At 40.1% G+C, this 27,810-nt stretch overlaps 1 protein-coding gene across 2 annotated transcripts in view; it reads right to left on the minus strand.

The window, feature by feature from the left end:
* The window catches only part of PPP3CA (protein phosphatase 3 catalytic subunit alpha), a 325,188-nt gene that overhangs the window by 46,365 nt on the left and 251,013 nt on the right, over positions 1 to 27,810 (minus strand). For both annotated transcript variants that reach the window (XM_027825437.3, XM_027825438.3), the window contains exon 7: positions 3,224 to 3,301. In XM_027825437.3, coding sequence (XP_027681238.1) covers positions 3,224 to 3,301 — 78 coding nt within the window. The remainder of the gene's footprint in view (positions 1 to 3,223; positions 3,302 to 27,810) is intronic.

Consider the following 27,810-nt stretch of genomic DNA (forward strand, 5'->3'; position numbering starts at 1 on the left):
CTGGTTCCTAACGATTGAAACCCAAGCATGCAAAGTGTGGTAGGAAAGAAAATACTAACGAGGAGCACTAGACATTCCTGGTGAAATCTTGGGCTCCCTAAAGTCTTTGGGAGTTTGGCCGCTGACTTCAAGGGGATCAGGTTTTCGCCCTTCATCTATTGATGGAGGGTTCTTCTCAAAATTTGCAAAGGGATTAAAAAATACTCAAAGAGATAGAATAGGAAAACTAATTCAGATGTCTTGCAGCACCATGGGACACAGGCATTACTATAGTAACCTCCCCCCAACAGAGTGTTATGCTTCAAAATCAGTATTAATAAAGTATAAAGCACATTCATGAAATTACAAATTATATCATTTGACAACCATGCAAAGCAGTATCACCCAGAAATATACTTTCCTCTATGGAAAAAAAGCTTAGCTTCACAATGGACTGTCAAATCTTGTCCAGTCCATGGACTAGCATGCTAATGCCTATACATTTTCATTACTCATCCCTGCTGGCTTGTGCAGACCAAAGGCATATTGTCCCAGCAGAGCAATATTTAATCAATCAGTAACGGAATGGGACACCTGCAGAATTTGGAAGCAAACCAACAAAATGGAATTTTCCCCATAGCAAGGCAGAAGTAATACCCAATACAGCACACTAGTTCTCTAATAATTTCTAATAATTGGCAATTATCCACAAAAGTAAGGAAAAGTATCACACCGATTCATTGTAATAGCTTTTCGGAATTTCAGTGTGCGTATTGCACTATGCTTTACGATAGCTTAGCTCTCTCACTCCTGCAGGCTTGTGGAGAGGTGGGGGTGGGAGCAGTCAGGGCCATGGGCTCACCCCACTCCCAGCCACCTTGGGACGAATGATGAGAGTGGGCTGTGTGTAACAGCGTGTGAGAAGGCTTCTCATGCTATTCTCTCCCAGTATAGGTGAAATCCAAAAGGTTGCTCTGGGGTATATATTGGAAACAAATACTTTTCCTAATCAAAATGACACCATTTCCTCTTCGGTGCTGTGATTTTATCTGATAAAATATGATCATGTAGAATAGATCATTGTTGCTACCACTGTTATGTAAGTGCAACAAATCTTGTACAAAGTGTGTCAGGTAAGGTGTCTATAGAAAGGATATGATTTGCTGGTTATGATTATGCTATTTGTATGCATGTATCATTTTTGTATCTGAAGTTATGAGTATTGGCTCTATACCTGTATTTCAAATATTTGCTTCTGGGTAGCACTCACAAGCCAGCACATTGTGAAGGAACTATTCAAGTTGAATGGCACATTAAAGAACACTTAATTCACAATGGAAGACGCCCACCTACAATTAATGGACTTTCCTGCTATGACTAAGTGAAATCATGCATGGACATGTGACTTGCCCATGTGACTCCAAACACCATCTTGTCACCTGTAATTTTCCACAGTGAGAACAATGGGTTTCCCTTCACTGGAGAGAAGCTATAAAAGGCCCTGGAAACATTGCCATGTTGTCTCTTTCCTGCTCAAACCTCTGGACTATGAACTTATACTTATAGGAGCATTCTAACCAAGGGACTGAGGACCTTCCAATGGTTTGGAAGCAATCAGAGACTTAACAAGCCAGCAGTTTATTCCATCACTGCTACAAGCCTGATCCGAGAACTGTGCATTTATTGTAATCATTTGATTCCTCCAACCAATTTTAACTTTCACCTTTCTTTCTTTTTATAAAAAAACCTTTGGATTTTAGATACGAAAGGATTGCCAACAGCATGGTTATTGGGTAAGATCTGAGTTATATATTGACCTGGGTATGTGGCTGGTCCTTTGGGATCAGAAGAACCCTTTTGTTTGATGAAACTGGTTTTAAAGAACCACTCATCTTTAAGTCTAGTGTCTGGGTGTTGAATCCAGGACTGGAATGCCTAAGGAGACTGCTTTTCCGACTTCTTGTTAGCCAGTGTGGTGAAACAGAAGTTTACTTTTGTTGCTGGTTTGGTAAATCTTATGGGAGAATAACCACAAGTTTTGGAGTGTGTTGGACCTATTTCTCAGCAGTTTGTCCTGAATTTGGTATTCTCAGTTGTGACCTACAGTGACATGGTGATAGGTGCACAATGAAGTTTTAAGAAACCCATGCTGGAGTCTGAAGCTTCTCTGTCAGCCTGGACTTCCAGGCCATAGAGTGTTCCAATGTCATGACACATCTCTTTGTCCACTGTGATGTTTAGGGGTCTGTGACAGTGTAAGGTAGTAGTATGTAGTGACAGATGAGGCCTCAGGGTTTTTTTCCCCTTTAGTCACGACTCAGAAGAAAGGTATAGAAGGCCAGCTATGTTTGAACTGTTTTCAGGCAGGTCAGAGGAGGTGGTTTAGGGAATTAGCAGCAACAGTGAGATTTTTTTTTGCCACGACTTTAATTAAAGAACATCGCCCCTAAGTCTGCCGATATTTTTGTACACACTGGGGGCTTTGTTGCAACAGCCTTTGCAGAAAACCCCGGAAGCACACAGCTGCAGAGTCAGACTGATCAGAAAGTGCCAGCACTGCTGCAGACGATTCACAACTGCACATTTAGCTAAGCAGCTAGCCAGCAACTGCTACATATTTCACTCTCTTCCTGGTAGAGTGACCCCTCTTCCCTTAAAGAAACATCCCCTATTTGAAGTCTCACGTTCCACTTCCTGAAATAAGATCAAATGTGTCTGTCTTGTAATTCAGCTATGGTTGCATAAAAGATCAGACACTGTAATCCTAGTGTTTGTTTTTGTACCACTAATAAAATATTGTGGTTGCTGTCACTTAAAAATAAGCTTCCAAAGTCTTGTTTCACACAGTTGTCCTTTGTCTCCTTGCTATGCAGTTGATCACCTTCTACACTTCACTACTACTGGTGAAGTACAGCTGCTTTTCAACAAATTACTGTAGGAAAGCAACAATCTTACAAAACCATAATGAAATGGTCATTATGGAAAACATGTCTGAGATGTGCACATTCAGGCTTCAATCTCGTGTTAAAATAGCTTATATTTTAAAAGGCCTATAAGTGCTAAGTAACAACACTAAAAATATAAAATAAGGGGTTTTGGGGACTTTACCATTTTAATTTGGAAGACTGCTAAAATGGATTATTTTACTTGCTGATTCAGGGAAACTCTTTCCTTATAAAAGCCAATGGGTATGAATAATGTTTATTTATTAAGCAAGAGCCCCCCTCCCCCTCCACACACTTACCCAGCATCTTGAGCTTCGTGGGCTCTGAGTATAGATAACAAGTTATTGTGCTGGAGAAATTCACATACAGCCGGGTAACTGTTGGAGGAAAAGAAAAGCTCCTGTTATGGAATTATCAGAAGCAGTGCATTCATCTGACATTCAGAAATACTGTATTTGATCAAGCGTGATCAAACATGCATCATTCACGGAATCAACTTCTGCTCTGAAGACAGGTTTTTTCACTTTCACATTGGAAACAGCACCAGAAGCTGTAGTTTTTACATAATTGGGTGGAGGCATAGCATAGAAAAGCTGCAGTTCATTACATAATAACAGCTACCTGTCAGAAAGAAAATAATTTCTTTTATATTCTGAGCTTCAAAGCGCCCAGAGGAGGATAAATGTAACACAAGGATGGGATGCAACAGAAAACTTGCCCACACAGTACAGTATATATTGGTTGGTTAGGGAGAGCATGTATGGTGGTGGTGTACAAAGGAGATATAGAGGCAGAAGGAAGAAAGTGAACCTATACCCAAATTGAATTGTTTCTCAGTTTCATCTCACCAATAAACAAGACTTCAATTACTTCTCCTCTTGGTATCTTCAAAATTGAATTCTAAAAATGTGTTAGTCAAACATATTTCACATGACCTCTCTACTGAGTTGGGTGTTTTCTATTGCATTGGTGAAAACACAGTCATTAAAACAAAACAATGAGTTTTACTATAATTATATTTTTCACATTTTTCACTTCCCATTGATAATGTTGCCTTAGAAGATGAAAGAGGACTCAGCTCTATATTTCTTTATATATAAAATTATCAGTCCTCTGAAAACAAGTTATAGCAGCTACTTCATTTGTAGAAGCACTGAGGGTTTTATTAAAAGCGCAGACACAATAGAAGTACATAGACTGTACATGTTTACAAGATTTAAAAAGCTATCTTTTACCATGACATTTTTTTAATTCAAACCCTATTACATCTAAATATAGAAACCTTGGATACAGTCCTGTATTACGGAAGCCTGGGTCAGAACTCCACTGTGAAGGCTGAGGCTATGGCTTCACGAGACTTCGGCCAGCTCTTAGTGTGGCTGCAGATTATATCAGCAGAGCCAGTCTAGCTTATTCCACCACCCCAAAGGAAAAAAAACCCCGATTCCTGTGAAGAGCACATTTTCACTGGTATAAATGAGCCTATATCAATCAGGGATCACACTTCTTTATGCCCTGGCTGACAGCTATGCCAGCAGAAGTCTGTAGGATGGACATAGCATTTTATGTATGAAGAATACAGTGTATGCTCCTCAAACTTCCAGAACTTAACTCTTTGAATTTTAAAGGGAATTTGCAAGGACATCTGTGAATTAGTTTATGAATTAAAATGAATTTAAAATGGTCCCTTTAAGGTAAGTATATAGAATTGAGATTCATTATCCTCTATACTCTTTTACAGATCAAGATAGCCCTAACATATACATTACACACTGTCCATACACAATTTCTCTTTTAAGTAAACAGTTTTGACTTTCAACAGGTTGGAATTCCCTCGCCCCATTTTCTGGTCACTGGTGGCTCGTCACAGCTATCAGTCTTCTCCAGTTTCAGATGATTGTGTTCTCTATACCTTTCACGGCAAAAAGCAAGAAACCTCCTCCAATGACATCACAGCCTCAGTATGGAAGAGTAGGAGGCCCTCTAGCAGCAAATACCCATCACCTACCCTCATCCCCAACCACACCATCAGCGAAACAAAATTATTTCCTTGGCATAGGAAATTTGAGAGTCAGAACAGGATGGATCAGGACTAAAGAAATCGCAAATCTGACAACTTTGGCCATGTCTACAATAGGGGATTATATTGGCATAGTTATGGTGCTGTAGCTATAACCCCATAGTGTAGTCACAGCCTACACAATGGAAAGGGTTTATCCATCTCTGTAGGAAAACAACGTTCCCGAGCAATTGTAGCTAGGTCAAAGGAAGCATTTTTCCTTCAACCTAGCTACATCTACACTAGAGGTTAGTTCAGCATAGCTATGCTGCTCAGAGGTGTGGATTTTTTGAATTCCTGGGTGCTGTAGCTATGTCATCCTAAATTTTAAGTGTGGACCAGGCCTTTTACCACCCCATATAAAACCTATAAGGGACCCTGAATAGACTCTTCATTCAGGTGCAGATTACAGAATCTCTGGTTTTCCTCTCAGTCTGCTCATTTACAGTCTGGCAGTCTACTTCCCCTAACAGACTAATTTCCCACCCAGGTAAGCAAGGCGATCTTGGACTTAATTGGTTTGGCTTCATGATCTTTTCTCATAGACCTGTCAGGGCAGGCAGGCCATGTATTTCTTTTGCTCTGACACACTGTTGCATATGGGCCCCACTACAACCCTATGGGCCCTGCATCCCAGCTAATGAACTAATACCGTAAGTGGGAAAACAATTTTAAAGCTACATTACTATAAACTTACTAAAAATGATACTCATTGTTATGTGTATAAAATTATGATTGAAAAAATCAATAAACCAACCAACCCTTTAATGCCAAGGGTCAGTCTGACACATACAGGCTAATATTTGTAACATACTCTGGGGCAAGAAATTTACCTGAATATTCTAAAAGTCAGAAATAGAGAAACTAAGTTGTTCAGGAGATTTGTAAAGAGAGATAAGCCTTAATTCTGCAACTTGATCCATGTGGGCAGAACCCTGTGCTCCACTGACCTCAGTGGAACTCCTTAAAGGCAGAAGAGTCAGTCCTTGCAGAGGCTGTTGCAGAATTAGGGACTTTCATTTGTATGTGATCAGCACAAACACAACAAAGGTCAGTAACAGCAGAAAGCACTGCTTAGTGGCCCAATGGAAATAACTCCAAGAGCCCTACTGTAGTTTCTGGTACTGAGTGGTCCAATGAAAACCATTTGCATGTGCTGACATCCTCAATGAGCATTTCAGGCAGAGACCAATTTATTCTCAGCAAGCAATGTCTCCAAAATCAGGAGCGAGACAAATTGGCAGGGTAGTGGGAAGATGCTTGTACCAATCCTATCTTGTGCTGTACTAATTATGAGGAAAAAGAGACTACATTGCATTTAAGGGCTGTTAAGCCATAACTTGTCTCAAACACTAATTTGACGCTTTAATTTTAAATACAACAAAGGTGCCAGTAACTATTGCTTACACTTTAACTGGATACATTTTAATAATTAAAGGAGCTGGGTTAATAAAAGTACATGTTTTTCTGCTGGTGCAATTTTAACAAATAAATGATGTTCATTTCCATTTTCTAATTATAATATTTAAATTTATTCTTTCCAAATTTCTATGATTACATAAAACTGGCACCTCATAGAGATCACACTGTGCTGTCAACTTGAATTATTATAGAAAATCCAAATTATCTAAACTGTTAAACATGGCAAGCAGGTAGATATCTAGGAATCCAGATGTACAAAGAAGAGTAAGTTTAAATAAATTACTCCTCTTCCAAAGGTGCTGTTAGCACTTCATCTGAAAATTCATGGAGTGGCACTACGGGTAACATTCTCTCTCAGCTCTTCCAGTTAAGTATATGCGGAGTCCAGTTAAGTATATGCGGAGAAGTGAAGTACGAGATAAATCAGGGGCTTTAACAGTAATTTTGGAGGAACTGCCGCTTAAAGCATATGAAGCATGCTAGCCATCCTATTTTCAAACAATCAATCACAAAAGGTTCTAAGAATCTTTAAAACAAACAGATACCTTTTTGGACTGACATTTTTCACGTCTGGATGAGGAATTAGCCATTTCACAAAATTTAGTGAGAAGTGACATTTCAGAGATGCAAATGGCTCAGAATTTTGTGAGAGAGACATTTTGTGAAAAATGTCAGTTTCACTCAACTGCATTTGTAACAGTTCACAATTTTTAACAAACTGGAAATGTGTGTGTGAGATCCTTACTGTGTATTATACACTTGCTAACAGTTAAGTTCCTGTTGTTTAGGGATCAGCTTAATATTTGTGTTGCACTTGAAAAATGTAAAATACAAGGGATCAGATTCTGCCACACTTACTCACATGGATTAGTACTTAAATCTGCAAGTACTCCCACAAATTTTATAACTTTCATCTGACTACCAGGGGGAGCATCTGGTTTTGTAAATGTAAGTATTAATTAAGTACAATGCACATACTACATTTCATCTGAAAATAGTTTAGTAATGCTAAGAGTAATTCTCAAAATATATGAACTTGGGTCAGTAAAGTCACACAAACATTCTAGATGGCAATTTAAAGCCAAATCCTGCAGCTGTTATTTAGTCAAATTCCCATTCAGTCACTTGGAGATTTGCTTGAATAAGGACTAAAGTACTGGATCTTTAACTGGGTGGTACTTTGTACTTGGATTACATCCAATTAGAGAAAAAAAAAAAAGAACACTCAGTAAATGGAATTAAAATCTGTAACCTGGCTGTTACAGTCAAACACACTAGCTTTCACTCAAGGTGTTAAAAGTAAAATATCGGGTGTGGTTGATTAAGACCTACAGGCCTTTTAAAGATATTTAGGCCTCTAGGTGCTATTGATTGGGAGTTAGGCACGTAGGTGCCATTTTCAAAAGTGCCTATCTGTAACTTTCGGTGCCTAAATACCTTTAAAAATCTGGCCCTAACCCATAATAGGTCACAGGCTTCTGTATAGAATCACAACAGACCCAGTTCTGCCACCCTCATTTTTTTAGTAGTATGTTACTCCATGAACAGCCCCCCCCCCCCCCCCCCGCCCCGAATCAGATGCTAACAAAATTAATGTATTACATTAGAATCCCTACATATGTGGAATACCAACTTTTTGGAACAAACAACATATAGCTGATATGGGCTTTCCATATCCTTACTGATGAATATATTTGAATTGGAGAGATACACATGTCTGTGATAAATCTGTTTTGGTTTGGGGAGATATTAAGATTCCACCAGGCCTACTTTTGAGAGGAAAAAAGAAAGAAATATTTCTGTATTTTCACAGACTTAAATCTGGTGGCCCTTTTGGCTTTAAATATTATGACTAACCATGGACAGAAATTCATTCCAGGTTTTGCATCCAACAAACAATTCTACTGTCTTTACATTTCTAACAACAATACAATGGCAAACTCATTAGACTGCAGGGAATTTAATATGCTGTAATATATATTAGACTTTCATTGTCTTTTCATATTATTATTATTCTATAAAAATATCTAGAAAACCCAATGAGGTCTGATTACCTACATAGCTCTCTTGTAATTATAACTCTACCAGAATATGTTTAGTAGTCTCAATGATGTAAACTCACCAGCTGGACAAAGCTGCCACTTGGAAGAACAAATCATATACTTTTCAATATAAAGCTCTTTACATAATTTAAATGCTCTAAAAGTGATTGACTTTGCTTTGGACTGTAAGCAAAATGTGTCATAGCTGATAACAAAATTTTCCTTTCTAAACTCCTCAATAAAAATATGTTCCAAGACACACTAGCATGAGAATGGGAGAAAGAGAAATTCAAAGGGTAGTATGTGGTAATGAATACTGATTTACACAAATGTGATTGCATATGTAATATTATAGAAACATGGTTATTGGACTTTAATGACATAACATGCTTATTGACACCATCTCTTTTGCTATTAAAGCATGAAACAAAAGGGATGCATTCTAGGTTGTTGTTTTTTAAACAAGGGTCAATGAAATAAATCTTAAAATATATTAAAATGTTTATTTTGGGTACCTTGATTTTATTAAAAGACAACTAAATAAGATAAAAAAGGAGGACTGATTTAAATATTTACTCTTGCTAAATCTTAGTTTAGTTCTAGAATCTTTTCTCTCTCCATGCTGGATACACAATTTGATTCATGCAGATAGGACTGACAAAAATAATAATACTTTGCACTTGTATAAAACCTGTCAACAGAGGATCCTGAATCCCTTCACAAAAGGTGGGTAAAGGTCATTTTAAAAATTTCAGTGTCACTTGGTCTCAATCAGTAAAATTACTGAATTTTGTAAATACATTATTTGGATTAAGGAGAGTCATATTAAGATTACATACATTCTTTTAACAGTTTTGTTTCAGTTTTCAGTACACATATTTATATTCCATGGCCTAACTTGAATTAGGAGTTTGTACTGGACGCTGGACAGTGCAATTTTCACTTTTGCTCTCTTCTATGAGCTTCTCACAATGAGAACTGAACCTGCTTTTTATTCTTAGCTTAGAATCAATTTTGGGAAGTTCAGGTGAAGAACCCTCAAATCCTTCTGCACCCAATGAATACGCAAAGGAACTGACGTGAAAAAATTGTGAGTTAAATTAGAGGCCCTCCTAAGCTTCCAACACAAATCGCACCACCACATTCAAAAAGGAACCTGACACCAACATCTTCGCTGACGGATGTCATAATAACCAAGGGATGACTGCTTTGTGCCTTTTAGTCATGCGGTCATCATTTGGAACAGCAACTACTCATATTGGAGCCCAGTGGTACAACAATCTGCTCCCACCTGAAATTCTGGTGAAATATAGCTAAAGATAGCAATATTTGGGGTCTATAAAGTACAGCATGCAACAGTACATACAGGATTGTGGAGCGAGTTCCTGGAGCATCAGTGCATCAACTGTCAAGTAATCAATAGCGATGCCTGGGAAACTTTTTCAACCAAAATATTTTGGTGGAAAAAACAGACACAGCAACACCAAAATGTTTCGTGAATTCAGATTGATTTTGCCAAATTGTTTTAGACAGAAAAAAAAAAGTTAAAATGTGAAAAACAGCAAAAGGTTTCATTTTGACATCTTTCTAACTAAACATTCCTATTTTTGATTCAACAAAACTTCAACTTGAACTTTCCATTTATTTTTAAAACGGTTAAACACATAACAATATGCTAGCGATCCAAAGAAAATGCTTCATTCAACCCACAACAAAATGTTCTTCATATTTCAATTTGCCAAAAATTTCATTTTTCGTTTGACCAGAACACTTTTTATTTATTTATGTGGAATTGCCAGCTTACTGAAAAATCTGTTATTTACCCACCTCTAGTCAATAGCTTAAATATCCAGTCTGTAGCCTGTATTTATTGCATTATAATTTAGTCCGTAATGTGTTCTTCACTATTATTTGAATAAATAAGACCTTTTAACCTAAACAAGAGAAGTGATTTTCAGCACATCTTTGCTTCTTAGCCCTGGTCTACACTGGGGGGGGGGGAGGGGGGAATCGATCTAAGTTACGCAACTTCAGCTATGTGAATAACGTAGCTGAAGTCGACGTACTTAGATCGACTTACCATGGTGTCTCCACCGCGGTGAGTCGACTGCTGCCGCTACCCCGTAGACTCTGCCTGCGCCTCTCGCGGCGCTGGAGTACAGGAATCGACAGGAGAGCGCTTGGGGGGTCAATTTATCGCGACTAGACTAGACGCAATAAATTGATCCCCGCCGGATCTATCACTGCCAACCGATCCGGCGGGTGGCGAAGACATACCCTTACTGTCTTAAATGTCAGTATACAAACATACATATTACCACTGCATGAACTGCATAAAACAACCAGTCATTCCAAGAATAAATGCTTAAAAAGGGCACTTTTATGGCATCATTATTTATCATAAAAGTGACCTTTTCATTATGGCAATTATGGACAGTAACAAATAAAAATAAGGGAGACTAACTTTACAGAATAAACTTTAAATATTTTTTAGAAAAGCTAAATAAACCCTTCACCCTAACTGCTGGAAAAACAAACCAAATAGAGTGAGCACTACTAAAAAGTGAATATTAGGCCTCCACAGCACTTCCACTTTCCACAGTATTTCTCACTCTTAGTTCTCACTAACCCTTCGTGCCATAGCAGGATGAAGAACACAAATACTTAGAAAAGGTGGTGACGGGAAGGATAGGGTCAAAGAAGGGCATTGTAATCAGTTTGGTTCCAATCCTGCAATGTGATATGCTCATGGGGAACCAAACTGAAATCACTCAGCCCACGGGCCTCTACACGGATATTGGAGTCCACCCATGTGCATCACATTGCAGGAGCAGGTCATTATTGAGGGTTCTGGTAAGAGCAGAGTACTCTGCAGTAAGCTGGGGCAGGAAGCAGCTGGCTAACAGCACAGTTGGGTGAAATATTCATGCAAAATTTTTGTTGTTGTTAATTATGCAGGGGTAAAGTTCAGGGCACTTTTTCCCATAACATTGCCATAGTTTTACCAGGGTTACTCAAAATAACGTAGTCATAAAGTACACATTTTTGAGGAAGAGGCAGCAATGCTCTAGAAGACACATGACCAAGAAATCAGCACACAACTGGGAGCCTGGAATGCCAGAGTTCTCCTCCCACCTTTGACAATGACTGGCTTAAAAAAATATTTTGCAGTCATACAGCAATTAATAAACATTATTTATTTAGGCTTTACAGCATTCCCATTAAATATTATATGTAAATATAATTATCTCCTGTGGTCTAGTGCCAGGGTTCTCAAAGCTTTTCATACTATGGGCTATGAAAGAGATTGACTCAAGGGACCTCCCCTTCCATTGTGATTTTATGGACCTCTTCAGCTTCCATTTACAACGACAAAACAGCCCATGGCAACTACAGCATTTGTTTAGAGAAAAAAAGTAATATAATGGGAAGCACTAATTTTTTTATTGTCTTTTAATTGTCTTTTGCAATTTAGCAGCTGGAAACAAAGACAAGAACCAGCACAATATGGCTAGCCATCTATCCACATAAAGCTAGTTATTCAGGGACCACAGTTTCCAGACCTTTGGTTTGCTGGATTAAGCAAACTCTAGCAGTAATACCACTAGTATTTTAATCCTGGTTCTGGCAGTGACTTGCTACATGACCTTAGACAAGTCAATTAACCTAGCTGAGCTTCTTTCATCTCTAGTATAAGGATATTTACCATTTACCTACTTCACAGGGTTGGTTGTGAGGTGAAGGTCCCTACGTTCAAAGTATTAAGGCCACTGTGATGTGAATGGGTGAACAGGATTCAGATGTGTTCAACGCCATAATTTCAAAAATTCATCATGCCCCTCCTGGTCAATATTTAATCTGATAAGGGCTTTTTGAGTTCTCTCAGGCTCACAGCAATGCATGATCAGTCTCCCATGATTTTGCGTACAGGAGACAGAGTGAAAAATCACACTAGTGAAAACTTACTCATCGTCTCCTTTCAGGTTTCCCCAAGGGAAACACTGATACCAGTTTCCAATTTAGTACAGAGGAGCTGATGAATCTGTCAGGAATCTTCATCTACCTTGATGATGAGCAACTTCGGAGCTGAACATTCCTCGGATCTACTGCCCAAACAGAACTGGTACGTTACCTGCTTCAGACACAACCCCTGTGCCTTTCACTCCCTTCACAGAAACAATCCTCATGTTTTGTATTTAAAAAGGTCTAAAAAGAGTACATTTATAAAGGAGCTTAAATTGCTGAAATCCAATAGGATTTGGTGAGTGGACTGCCCTATAAATGCTGACTGGCTGCCACTCAAACCAGAGGTGAGGGAATATATTTTGTTTATGAATTAGACATTAACCCCTGAAAATTGGGGTTTATAATGGAAAATCTGACAGTTGAATATGGTCATTATCAGTGCAGTTTATAATTTCTTGCTATTTTATTTTCTTTATAGTATTTCTTTCATCCTAGTATTAAATATTGCATTAAAAAGGACGTATTGAAAACAGTAAAAAGTAAAATAAAAAATACAATATAAAAATACAAAATAAACATGGTGGGTCCCTCCTTCCATTTCAATGGCATTCACAGGAGTTAAAATGCTATAACTAATTCATTTAAAAATTAGCCTTTCATTAGCTGCATCTGGCTCCTCAACAGTATCCACAAGGTCAAAAACTTACAGAGTGGTGGAGCTGCTACATTGTTAAACTGCTCACAGTGCTTTCCCTCTTGAGAGAGAAACTTGTCTCCTCGCATAGTATACATTTCTAAGGCCCGGTCCTGCACTCCTTGTGAACTCAAAACTCCCACCAAATTCAATGTCCCTCAATACTAAAGGGAAGGTTCATGTTGTGAACTGTTTTAGGATTCATTTTCTCTGCGTCTATGAGAAGTCAGTACACAGTTCCTTCTGGGGAAATCACTTACTTCTCCAAAGAGAAAAAGGTATTAGACCTACTAGATAAGGGATCACATCACAGAAGCCACTATCTGAATTAACACTCCTGTTTGCTGTCTCAGGTCTACACAGAAGCTGTGACATGCAATCTCCAGCTCAAGAAGATATCTCTGCATTGGTTCTCATTGAGTTAAAGCACAAAAAACAGAAGTGTCGTTGTCGTGGCATGAACAGCGGGAGGGGTACGTACCTATGGCTTTGGACAGGATCACACTTGGGCATCTAATCCCTCCCTCTGCAAGTATCGTCATAGCTACACTTTTAATTTTGGAGCGCTAGCTTGAGCAGAGCTAGTGCAAGTACATCTACTTGAGCTGGAAATTAGATGTTCCAACTGCAGTATAGACATATCCTTGAAACCATTCTATAACTTCTAGAGTCATCTTTTCCAGCTCACGGTTAAGGCACACTAGGGGGGCAATATGTGGAAAAAGTCTACAATGTGCTATATGGGACTTCAGTCGCCAGTACCAAATTGGCAACAATTTTTATGTGTGTGCATGCACATGTACACACACACACCCCTTAAATGTTTAGATTTCTATTGGTTTCAGGGCTACTCATATCCTGTCTTCATGTTAACAGGGTCTTCAGTTGTAAATCGAGGAGTATAAAAGTTTAGTCCCCAACAACAGAAAGCGTAAAGGTATGTTTCCCTCCCACAAATCCTATTTCAGATTCTATATTTTTTTCTTTGTCAAGAGGAATCTTGTTTCCTAGAACATGCTGTACCACTCAGTAAGATCCCATTTGTATTCTTAAATTCAATGGAAATTTCCATAGACTTCTAAAAATCAATTTATACCAACTTCAAGAGGAATAAATTTATGCATATTCAGTGTCTACTTAGCGAAGATTTTTTTTTGTTTAGCACGCTATTATGAGCTTTACTCTCTATGGCTATTAAGGTATAATTGACTTTTTTTGTTTGACTGAAAGAGAAAATTAATTTCCCTTGAGTGTAACCTTTGTTACTGATTGCACCAATGAAAGATAAGGCTCTGTAACCTTCTCTCTTAAAAATTGTCTCATTGGCAATTCAAGAGGCCTAATTTTTCAGTACTGTAACCTTTCTTTCATTCTGTAGGATTAACTGACTGTGCAAGTTTTCCCAAGTTAAGCAATGATCTCTAAAAGGAATACTGTTAGAATCACTCTCTCTAATGCTCAGAAAAGGTGAACTAGAGAGATTTTGTTATCCTCAGAAGTTCAATTTCATGTTAACAGGTAACTTTGCAATAACTCTGACCATTTTTCTTCTCTTTCTGAACATACTGCATGATATTAAATGCAAGTATGTTGGAAAGCAGTTTATGTTGCAAAGTCAAGCACTCAAAAGTTAGGAAAATGCCAGACTTGAGGTTGCCATAATTTGTCCCCATGAGCATATGTATTATGATACAGTCTTTAATTACAGAATCACATATTATTTTCCACAGATTTTCTGTCATTCAATGCACAGGATGTAAGGCGTACACCACAGTTAGAAATTCAATATTTCTTTTAATCCTTATCGATCAATATGTGGCTCTAGACTTTATTTACCGAAAAACATCCAAACCCTGTCGCGAATATAGAATTATTATTTCCTCTTGGGCTTTTCTATGGTGCTCATCACCATAATATCTGAGTGCTTCACAGACAAATTCATTTATCATCACAACACACCTGTGAGGTGAAGAGGTATTAATTATTATTACTTTACATATGGGGAACTGAAATACAGCATGATCAAAGCCAACAGTCAAAAATGCCCACTAATTTTGGGATTCCTACTTGCCTGCTATTTGCAATATCTCCAAAGGCCAGAGATGGGACACTATATGGGGAGAGCTCTGAGTTACTACAGAGAATTCTTTCCCGGGTGTCGCACTAGTGGGTCTCACCCACATGCTCAGGGTGTAACAGATCACCATATTTGGGGTTTGGAAGGAATTTCCTCCCAGGTTAGATAGGCAGAGAGCCAGTGTTTCTTTTCTGTTGTTGTCTTTCTCTGTAGCATGGGCCCCCGGTCACTTACTGGTTTCAATTAGAGTAAATGGTAACTTGAAGTATCTGTAACTTGAAGTCTTTAAATCAATGTTTGAAAACTTCAGAAACTCAGCCAGAGGTTATGGGACTATTACAGGAGTGGTGGGTGAGTTTCTATGACCTATGGTGTGCTGGAGGTCAGACTAAGGACAGAAGGGACCATCATAATAATCTAAAGTCTTTAAGATACCTAGTGACTAGTTTTTCAGAGTACTTGGTATTTTTATAGCACTATGTATTGTGATAGAGCATGGCCAGAGGGCAGCAGGAGAGTGTTAGAAGGGAGCCTTATTCCCTGTAGAGGGAAGAAAGTTTGCTACAAATTAAAGCACCTGAAGCCAGTCACATGATATAACCCTCCTGCTTCAATCAGACAAGAGGAGGAGTTGAAACAGAGTGGATTGGTGTTGGAGCAGAGAGCAGTCTGGAGGAGTTGAAGCAGAGTGGACTGGCATTGGAGAAAAGAGCAGTTTGGAGGAGTTGAAGCAGAGTGGATTGGTGTTGGAGCAGAGAGCAGTTTGGAGGGAAGCAGAGGGCAGTTTGGAGAAGTGCTGCAGTGGGGTAAGACGACCAAGACCCCAGGTAAAGGGACACCCGGTTTGTGCAGAGGGAGGGCAGGAAGCCCCCCAAGCTGAAGGGCAGGAGAGGGAAGTAGCCCAGGGGAAGGAACTGCTAGTTCTAGTGGTTTGCCGCTATCCCTAGGGCCCCTGGGCTGGGACCCGGAGTAGAAAGCGGGCCCGGGTCCCTCCCTCTCCACTCCCCTCCTCTAGAACACGAGTGGGGCAGCTAATACCTCTGTTCAGGAGCAGGAAAAGGTGCCATGAAACCCCTCCCCCCCAAGAAGAGAAAGCGCGAGACCCATCATAGTAGTGCTGGCAATTTGCCACAGTATACTCAACTCACAGTTCCCACTGATGTCACTTGCAGTTGTGAGTGTTCAACACTTCTGGAAATCAAGCCACAGATGTTTGACCTTGGGTTTCTCAGAAAATGAAGACCGTACAGTCAGTGGCCACTTGTGAAAATTTTTGTTAAAGCGACTTCCCCATTGCCCAGCATTACCTACTATACTCTATGGCAGAGACAGGGAGAGAATCCAATTTTCCAGAGTGACATTCAACCATCTAATCCACAAGACCATTCCTTCTCTTCCTGTAGTTCCCCACCTCATTTACTACACACCTTACACTTTCTGCCACAAAAGAGGCAGGGCTCGCTCAGACAACAGCTTCATTCACTACACAACCTTAATTCAGTCTCTGACCATCACCCATCTTCTAATGAACGAGGCAGACTCCTATGAAAAAGACAGTCTTTAATTATATGATCACACACTAACATAAGGCATGTGCAACCTTCATTTTTAGCATTTCCTAACTTCTCAGTGCTTCACTTTGCAACCTTAATATTCTTTTAACCTAGGTTATTTTTTTAAATATAATTTCTGACATTTTTAAAACTACCATGTGAAGAAACAAATTCTAACACCCTATGTGGGTCACCAATAGACCTGGAAACTTTAGATCCACAGCACAGAAAAAAAGATCGGTTTTGAAAAACACTGCTGGTAAAAAAAATTCTGTGCTTGGTAAACATTTTCTGTGAAAATTTTTCACTTTCCCACCAAGAAAACTGAACTTTTCTTAAAATTTTCTGCGAACATGGTTTTTTTGGGTTGAAAAATGGCTTTTCATCCAAATAATTTGCTGAAAAAAAATTTAGAATGCCTCTACAAATTTCAATTTTAAAAAAAAATTTTCCACAAGCTAAATCCCAGAGTTTTTACTCAGGTACAATTCCTCATCCAACAACAATGTATTCCCTACCCCTCCCCTGGAAAGAATGTAGCATCCGGTCCTATAAATCTCTTAACATTTCTACTCTTTCCTCCATCCATGAATAAAATGAAGGACAATGTGGATGAGGGGAACAAGAAGGCAGGAAATAATTTTAATAAAATAAAGTCTATGGGAAGGCAGTACCCCCTTCCTTTGCTACTGCAGTCTGGTACATATTACTCCATTTCAGAAATGCTTTTTCTCTTTACCCTGCCTTGCAGAGTCCAATCTGAAATTCAATCAGCCAAACATAAAACCCAGTTGGTCAAGAGAAAAGCCAGCAAGCATGGTCAAGCATTCTGACTCCATCTCATATGTCATGCAGAATCAGAGAAGAGTTCTGTTTCCCTGGTGGGTCAGAACAGGCTAGTGACATATTAGAAAGGATTTACTCTTCTTGAAATACATGACTATGATTTTCCTTTCTTTAAAACCTGTGTTAGGTTAAATCCTTTTATACAATTTATCTTAGTAGAAGTTAGATTTTGGATTACTATGGTCATCACCTTTATTTGTGCAGCCGTGACAGGGAAGCATGGTTTACGTTAACAAAGAAGGAAACAATCTTCTCATTAACTGCACTTTGTTTCACCAATGTTTGGGGAAGCCTAACAAATTCTGCAATAAATGCATGTTTCACATGTCTGCCGTCTGGCTTTCCTAACTTGTCTATTGGAAGGATCAGCCATCCTAAAAGAAGAAATACAATATGGTAGCAGACAGAGAGAAGACCAGAATCTATGCATGATAAATGCTTTGATTTAAAATATTGTGATATTTAAGCTGTTTAGATAATATTCATTATCATTTAATATCATTTAAATATAAACTATTGTAAAAGGATATTGGACTTACAAATGTTTCTGTTCATTCAAACATATGTACTATGGGGATGGGCATCTTCTGGCCAGGGACCATCTTCTGTTCTATGTTTTTGCCTAGCACAATGGGTCCTCAGTCCTGGTTCAAGCCTTTAGATACCACCAAAATACATAACAGTAGCAGCTCCTACGTCAGACTCTTTCAGACTCTCCCACCCAGCATATGGGGTTTAATTATACATTCTTATGCCCTTGTAATATCCAGAGACTGTCATGGCTTACGGGAACCGCTGGCAACCAGGCATAATTTAGAGCAGATTTCAACCAGGCCCAAATTGAAGGCCCCAGCTGGCTCTAAAACCAGGGGAGTGAAAAGGTGGAGTAAAGCTATCTTCCCCCCTGCATCCTTGTCATGTGCCAGGCATAACTTAACCAGCCAAGAGAATCTGGCTCCCAGATACTGAAAGGTATTAATTATATCAGGATTGTGATATATTAGCACTTACGAGTTACAGGGGGCACAGAGGAGAAGATGACAATCAATCAAGGTAGCCTTTTAAAATGGATTTATCTGGAAGTTACACAAGCTGTTGTCAAAGTAGAACAACCACAGAAGTTATTAATGACCTCCTTAGCTCGGCCATCTGGCAGGTATTTACCCAGCTATGTTTACCTTGAAAGACAACTCAGGTAGCTTAGTGTCATGGTAACAACTTCAGCTAGATAGTTTACATTAAAATACTCAAACTGATTTGCTCAAATCTCTCTGGAATATTTCAGAATTCTCTGACTGATTTTTAAACTTAAAGTTCCTTGCAGCATATGAATGAGAAAGCAATTTTTAAATTAACGACCAGTACAAAAGAGCAGCTATACTCACATTAATAGAGAGAACTATACACACATTAATGGCCTCTATGCATTACTGGAGTACAAATATTAAACAGTAATAATTACCAAACAATTAGGAGGTAGAGGTCAATGAACGCTGGGGCAGGGGGAGAAGAGAAGGAAATCCCTGAGCATTTGCTCAAATTCTAAATGACTTCTGTTGGCCCAGGCCCAGACCCCCTTTGTGCACTCTTCCACAATCATTAAGTAAACGAGTCTTACCTGGCAAGACTCACATAAAGTGAATTTTAAACTTGCACGCATATATACTTGCAATAGGAAACACTTGATATATTTTACATGGGATGGGACACTGCTTATTAAACACTAGAGTGCAACAGAGCTCCCAGTACTCTCTGCCAGACCGCTGGCACAAAGGCAATTAAACAAGCTGGGCAAGGATTCAGTGGCAATTTTCACAGCTAAGACCACGCACGCTCTCAGTGGCTTTGTATGAATGTGATGAGAGAAAAAATAATCCTTTAAATTCTATTCCCATCCAGTAAACGATACTGGAATGCAATGCCAGTGTGGACCAGAATGAGAAATGTTTGAATTGTTCTAAAAATTCCCTAATCCTACTTATCTGCTGCATCTCTTGGTACCACTTCCTTCGAGATGCAAAAGTCAAGTGGCATCTTCAAGACAATTTAACTACATGAGTCACTCTCAAGAAACAGGAACAACAACATATTTTCCTAGAGAATCACAGTATCATAGAACTGGAAGGGACCTCGAGAGGTCATCTAATCCAGTCCCTGTACTCATGGAAGGACTAAGTATTATCTAGACCATCCCTGACAGGTGTTTGTCCAACCTGCTCTTAAAAATCCCCAATGACGGCGATTCCACAACCTCCCTAGGCCATTTATTTCAGTGCTTAACCACCCTGACAGGAAGTTTTTCCAAATGTCCACCCTAAACCACCCTCACTGCAATTTAAGTCCAGTGCTTCTTGTCCTATCCTCAGAGGTTAAGGAGAATGATTTTTCTCCCTCCTCCTGTACGAACATTTCATGTACTTGAAAGCTGTTATCTCCCCTCTCAGTCTTCTCTTCTCCAGACTAAACAAACCCATTTTTTTCAATCTTCCCTCACAGGTCACGTTTTCTAGACCTTTAATCATTTTTGTTGGTCTTCTCTGGACTTTCTCCAATTTGTCCACATCTTTCCTGAAATATGGCACTCAAAACTGGACACAATACAGTAACTCCTCACTTAACGTTGTAGTTATGTTCCTGAAAAATGCGACTAAGCGAAACGATGTTAAGTGAATGCAATTTCCCCTTAAGAATGAATGTAAATAGGGGGGTTAGGGTCTACAGAAATTTTTTTTTGCCATATAGTACAGTACTATAGTTGGGAGGTGCCCCTGCCTTACCCCACACAGGCACAGCCCACTGGCACTGGAGACAATGAGGCAGGCAAGGAGGCTGAAGGTGCTGTAGGCTAGGAGAAGCACATTGTACAGCAGCACCAGCAGCTTCCCCTACTCTGCAAGCACCAGGGCGGGGGGCTCAACACTCTCCCCACCCATCCACCTCTTCCCCCAAGCCCACACCCTTAACCCGCCTCCTCTTCCCCCACTCCACCTTTACTCTGCAAGCCACATCCTCACTCCTCCGCCCTCCCTCCCCTGCCTCCTGCCCACAGCAATCAGCTGGCTTGCGGCATTCAGGAGGGAGGGGGGAGGAGCAAGGACATGGCACACAGGCTCCCCCTCCCTCCCCTTCCTCTTGAATGCTGCAAGACAGCTGATTGCCGTGGGCAGGAGGCAGAGGAGGGCGGGGGGAGGCTGCGTGCCATGTCAGGGGGCAGGAGGCAGGGAGGGAGGGAGGAGCAAGGATGCAGTGCGCAGCCTCCTCCCTCCCTCCCCTGCCTCCTTTCCATGGCTATCAGCTGGTTTGCGGCATTCGGGAGGCAGGAAGGAAGGGGGAGCCTGCCCGGGGAAGGGAGGGGGAGCTCTGTCCTTGCTCCTCCCTCCTGAATGCCGCAACCTAGCTGATTGCCGTGGGCAGGGGGCGAGGGGAGGAGCGGGAGGGCGCTGATTTGCAGAGTCTGCCAGTGGGTGGGAGGCGCTGGGGGGGGGGTGTAGGGGCACTGATAGGGGGGCTGCCAGCTGTGGACAAAGCAGGCAGCCAAACGACTTATAGTGAAGCACTGCACAACTTTAAAGGGAGCATGTTCTGTAATTGAGCAGGGACGTAAGATTGAAACAACGTTAAGCAAGAGGACGTTAAGTGGGGAGTTACTGTACTCCAGTTGAGACCTTATCAGTGCAGAGTAGAGCAGAAGAATTACTTCTTGTGGCTTGCTTACAACACTCCTGCTAATACATCCTAGAATGATGTTTGCTTCTTTTGCAACAGTGTTACACTATTCACTCATATTTAGATTGTGGTCTACTATGACTCCCAATACTCTGCAGTACTCCTTCCTAGGCAATCATTTCCCATTTTGTACGTGTACAACTGATTGTACCTTCCTAAATGGAGTACTTTGACTTTGTCCTTATTGAATTTCATCCTGTTTACATGAGATCATTTCTCTGGTTTGTCCAGATCATTTTGAACTTTATTCCTATCCTCCAGAGCACATGCAATCCCTCCCAGCTTGGTATCGTCTTCAAACTTTATAAGTGTACTCTCTATGCCATTATCTAAAACACCGATGAAATTATTGAACAGAACTGGACCCACAATTGATCCCTGCGGGACCCTACTCAATATGCCCTTCCAGGTTGACTGTGCACCACTGATAACTATTTCTGGGAATGGTTTTCCAACCAGTTATGCACCCACCATATAGTACCTCCATCTAGGTTGTATTTTCCTAGTTTGTTTATGAGAAGGTTATGCGAGAGAGTACCAAAAGCTTTACTAAAGTCAAGATATACCACATCTACCACTTCCCCCCATCCACAAGGCTTGTTACCCTCTCAAAGAAAGCTAGTAGGTTCATTTGATATGATTTGTTCTTGACAAATCCATGCTGAGTGTTACTTATCACCTTATTATCTTCTAGGTGTTTGCAAATTGCTTAATTATTTGCTCCATTATCTTTCCAGGTACTGAAGTTAAGAACAATCAAGACCAATCCGTTTATTTCCCTTTTTTATAGATTGGCACTATATTCACTCTCCTTCAGTCCTCTGGAATCTCCCACATCTTCCCATGACTTTTTGAGGATAATTGCTAATGGCACAGAGATCGCCTCAGTCAGCTCCTTGAGTATTCTAGGATGCATTTCATCAGGCCCTGATGACTAGAAGACATCTAACTTATCTAACAACGCTTCCTCAGCTCTCATCCCCTAATGCCCCTACTCTACTTGCGCTACACTGATGACATCTTCATCATCTGGACCCATGAAAAAGAAGCTCTTGAGGAATTCCACCATGATTTCAACAATTTCCATCCCACCATCAACCTCAGCCTGGACCAGTCCACACAAAAGATCCACTTCCTGGACACTACGGTGCTAATAAGCGATGGTCACATAAACACCACCTTATACCGGAAACCTATTGACTGCTATTCCTACCTACATGCCTCCAGCTTTCATCCAGAACACACCACACGATCCATTGTCTACAGCCAAGCTCTAAGATACAACCGCATTTGCTCCAACCCCTCAGACAGAGACAAACACCTAAAAGATCTCTATCAAGCATTCTTACAACTACAATACCCACCTGCTGAAGTGAAGAAACAGACTGACAGAGCCAGAAAAGTACCCAGAAGTCATCTACTACAGGACAGGCCCAACAAAGAAAATAACGGAACGCTAATAGCCATCACGTTCAACCCCCAACTGAAACCTCTCCAACGCATCATCAAGGATCTACAACCTATCCTGAAGGACGACCCATCACTCTCACAGATCTTGGGAGACAGGCCTACAGACAGCCCCCCAACCAGAAGCAAATACTCACCAGCAACCACACACCACACAACAAAAACACTAACCCAGGAACCTATCCTTGCAACAAAGCCCGTTGCCAACTGTGTCCACATATCTATTCAGGGGACACCATAGGGCCTAATCACATTAGCCACACTATCAGAGGCCCGTTCACCTGCACATTGTGATATATGCCATCATGTGCCAGCAATGCCGCTCTGCCATGTACATTGGCCAAACTGGACAGTCTCTACGTAAAAGAATAAATGGACACAAATCAGATGTCAAGAATTATAACATTCAAAAACCAGTCGGAGAACACTTCAATCTCTCTGGTCACTCGATTACAGACCTAAAAGTGGCAATACTTCAACAAAAAAACTTTAAAAACAGACTCCAACGAGAGACTGCTGAATTGGAATTAATTTGCAAACTGAATACAATTAACTTAGGCTTGAATAGAGACTGGGAGTGGATGCGTCATTACACAAAATAAAACTATTTCCCCATATTTATCCCCCACCCCCCCACTGTTCCTCAGATGTTCTTGTCAACTGCTGGAAATGGCCCACCTTGATTATCACTACAAAAGGTCCCCCCCGACCCGCTCTCCTGCTGGTAATAGCTCACTTTAAGTGATCACTCTGGTTACAGTGTGTATGGTAACACCCATTGTTTCATATTCTCTATGTATATAAATCTCCCCACTGTATTTTCCACTGAATGCATCCGATGAAGAGAGCTGTAGCTCACGAAAGCTTATGCTCAAATAAATTTGTTAGTCTCTAAGATGCCACAAGTCCTCCTTTTCTTTTGGCGTATACAGACTAACACGACTGCTACTCTGAAACCTAACTTATCTAAGTAATTTTTAACTTGTTCTTTCCCTATTTTAGCCTTTGATCCTACCTCATTTTCACTGGCATTCACTATGCTTGACGTTCAATAGCTACTAACCTTTTGGGTGAAAATTGAAACAAAAAAGTCATTTAGCACTTCTGCCATTTCCACATTTTCTGTTATTATTCCGGGAATGATAACAGAAGCAAGTCTTCTCCTCTTGCTTCTAATGTATTTATAGAATGTTTTCTTGTTACCCTTTATGTCTCTAGTAATTTAATTTTGTTTTGTGCCTTGGCCTTTCTAATTTTGTTCCTACATATTTGAGTTATTTGTTTATATTCATCCTTTGTAATTTCTCCTATTTTCCACTTTTCGTAAGGCTCTTTTTTGAGTTTCAGACCATTGAAAATCTCCTGGGTAAGCCAGGGAGGTCTCTTTCCATATTTCCAATCTTTCCTACGCAGAAGCATGTGAATAGATAAGCTCTCCCAGAGTTGCACTTGAGAGTGGTATTGTAATTATGCATGAGATAGGAAATGTGATGGACCATCAACAGAACTGACTATACATACACGTAAAAAAACCAACCAAACAAAAAAAAAAACAAAAAACCAACCAACCAAAGTAATATTTTGCTAAATAAACAGGAAATTGTTCTTCTCCCATAGGGACAATTGAGGTATATGTTTCCAAACAGCATCAATTCATCAATATTAATGTCGGATTGCATTATGTAAATTTTGTCACTGACTGAGAGGTACAGAAAAGATATACAAACATAGAATACCAGGCTTTCATATAAACTAGGAACTCTAATATTGACGCTAAGGCCAGATTCTGTCATTTTTACTTCGTACTATTCACAGAGTGAGGTACTATCAGTGTGAGTAAGGGTGGTGAAATCTGACCATGACTTATTAATTTTTAAAAATAATACTCGAATAAATTTTAGTCTGCATAGATAACACCTCATTAAATCAGTACTTTGATTTCCCTTGAGCTGACATTTGCTAACTTGACAAGGACTGAAGAAGACATATATGCTGAAAGTTTAGAAAGCACAGAAGAAAATAAATCACATTAGTAGCTGTTTTTTGGAGAAGGAAGAAGAGATTGTTAAAAGATGCAAAATGCAACATATTTAACATTCAAGGGCTTTCTGTATTTGTGGCTACAATGTCACAGTAGCTACTTTCCATTCATGTATCCACAGTTTCTAAAAACCATACATTAACCAACATACGAAAATCTGTTGGATGCAAAATATTTATTAAACGTCCCCTTTACAGAGGGAGCTGCAGGTGCTCAGCAACTCTGAAAAAAGTCAACTCAATTTTGCCTATTTCCACATAAGTAGATTTAAGTCCTGAGTTACAGATACCGTCGTTTGACAACGTTGGCTGGAGTGATTTTAAGATCTTTTACACTTGAGATTTTCTAAAGGAAAACGTTGAGCAGTTTTAAATTCAGAGGGCCATAACAATCTGTCCACTTAATAAATGTGGAAAGAAAGATTATTAGGCTACTGTAAATTTATCTCTTTCAACTTTTTCATGCGCATTGAAATCATTTCCTAAGATGACTAAAGGCTTGATAAGTGCACAGCGTTTGGCTGAATATAGTAGATTTACTGGGCTACAAAGCTACATTAATTGCTAAGGTCACCTATCTCATGTTATTTCACTGTGGGAAATAATCTTAAATCACAGAAAGGTCAACTGAAATTGCCATTATAACAAATATGTCTAAATAAATGTGAATTTCTTACAATATTATTTCCTATCATCAATGAACATTTCTTAATAACCTAGAAGAAATTATTGGGCTCACACATGTCTTTGAATTCTTCTTGACCTTTATTGTTCAATTTCCATCCCTGGCCTTTGCAGCCAAAGTGGAACTTTTGTATAAACTAGATTTACAATGAGGAATCCAGAAAACTAGTCCTGTTAAAAACTGATACTGAGCACTAGAACACAGTCACATTCTTCAAACACACATAGAGGTTTAGAAAGGGACCTAGAAGGATATGCCTACACTGTGGCTCAGAGCGAGCTTCCCAACTCAGGTAGACAAACTCATACTAGCTCGGCTAAAAATAGCAGTATGACCATTGTGGCGTGGGCAGCAACTCGGTCTCAAGCCCACCTGACCCTGGGCTTTGAGCTCTAGCGGCTAGCTCAAATCTTTGCTGAAGCTGCAACATTCACACTATATTTTTAACATGCTAACTTGAGTCGAGACAGCATGAGTCTGTCTACCCGGGCTGGGAGGCTCACTCCCAGCTGCAGCATAGACATAACTGAAGGGTACAGACTCTTCTGAAATATGAACCTGTGAGTCTTGAGGTAGTGACTACAGAATCTAAAACCATGTTTTTCTAACTGTGAAGTTGGTGTTTTGGAGAGATTCTCACTTCTTCTTGGAGAGCTGCAACAAAACGCAGGTAAAATTTGACACAGCCCATAACTTTCATAAGGAATTTACTGCCACAGGTTATTACCGGGCTTAGTAAACATCAAAAAAGAATTAAATGCTTGTGACAAAGTTACAGGAATGGCAACTACCATTACACTAGCTTGGATACAGATGACACCTGCTTGTGTTGGGAAGAAGTTTCCTTTCCACTGTATAGTACTGCACAATTAGGCACCGTATTAGTAATTTTCACCACCGCTTAGAACATTTAGCATTGTTGGTGCCAGGATATCAGAGTAGCCAGAGCCTAGGTGTGTTCTTCTACAGCAACTTGTATGTTCCTAACAAGGCTGGGGGATGGAAACATTCAGCATGAAGTAGGCTGAATCCTAAGAAGAAATTCATAACCAACAAAGAAAATTAAAGAATTGCTCTTATAACATGTTGAAAGTTATCTTCCCAATTGGTACTATTTTTCTTTCTTCAAACAATAGGAGTAAGACCTTACTGAAATTTTTAAAAATATATATCAATATTGTGACAAAGTTCCTCCTCTACTTTGGTGGGTCTTGTGCTTATTGGCGGATTTGCTCGCCTTGGAGTTTCACAGCAGCCCTCAGTTTGGCTGTTTTCGTGAACCCACGGTCCGGTCAACTTCTCCTGTGTCTGACCAGGAGTTGGGAGGTTTGGGGGGAACCCGGGCCCACCCTCTACTCCGGGTTCCAGCCCAGGGCCCTGTGGAATGCAGCGGTCTAGAGTGCCTCCTAGAACAGCTGTACGACAGCTACAAATCCCTGGGCTACTTCCCCATGGCCTCCTCCCAACACCTTCTTTATCCTCACCATAGGACCTTCCTCCTGGTGTCTGATAATGCTTGTACTCCTCAGTCCTCCAACAGTATGTGTTCTCACTCTCAGCTCCTAGCGCCTCTTGCTCCCAGCTCCTTACACGCGCACCACAAACTGAAATGAGCTCCTTTTTTAAACCCAGGTGCCCTGATTAGCCTGCCTTAATTGATTCTAGCAGCTTTTTGATTAGAACACCTGCAGCCAATCAGCCTGTCTGTCTTAATTGTCTCCAGAAGATTCCTGATTGTTCTGGAACCTTCCCTGTTACCTTACCCAGGGAAAAAGGACCCTCTTAACCTGGGGATAATATATCTGCCTTCTATTACTCTCCTGTAGCCATCTGGCCCAACCTTGTCACAATATCTACATCTTATCCTAGGGGAGAAATTTTACATCAAATCTGAGAAACTCTGATCTGAAAGAAAAAGTGAAAACTATAGGCTGTTAGTCTGCGTGACAGCTTCCTTAATCATGTGGAGTAACATTTCACAATTGTTTAAAAAGGTCAGTGTGACCCAGGGACCTCTTGGTGCCAATTGGCACAGAGCACAGGGGTGCATAAGAGGATCGGTGTCTGAGAGTCTGGTATTTACATACTAATTCACCACAAAGTGTCATGTAAGGTCTCTAATGAAAGCCTGTGTCACACTGGTCATCATAATCAATATGAAATGTATATACTGATAATACATGAGTTACGTATATACACTGAAAATCATGTTCTTAAGGTCTATGAGTTAAGGCAGATGATAAGATGATCCATAAGATGATCTACCTACTCCTGTCAGGCAGGAGGGAAGAGATGCCTATCCCTCTTTG

The sequence above is a fragment of the Chelonia mydas genome, chromosome 4, assembly GCF_015237465.2.
Source record: "Chelonia mydas isolate rCheMyd1 chromosome 4, rCheMyd1.pri.v2, whole genome shotgun sequence".
Taxonomy (NCBI): Eukaryota; Metazoa; Chordata; order Testudines; family Cheloniidae; genus Chelonia; species Chelonia mydas.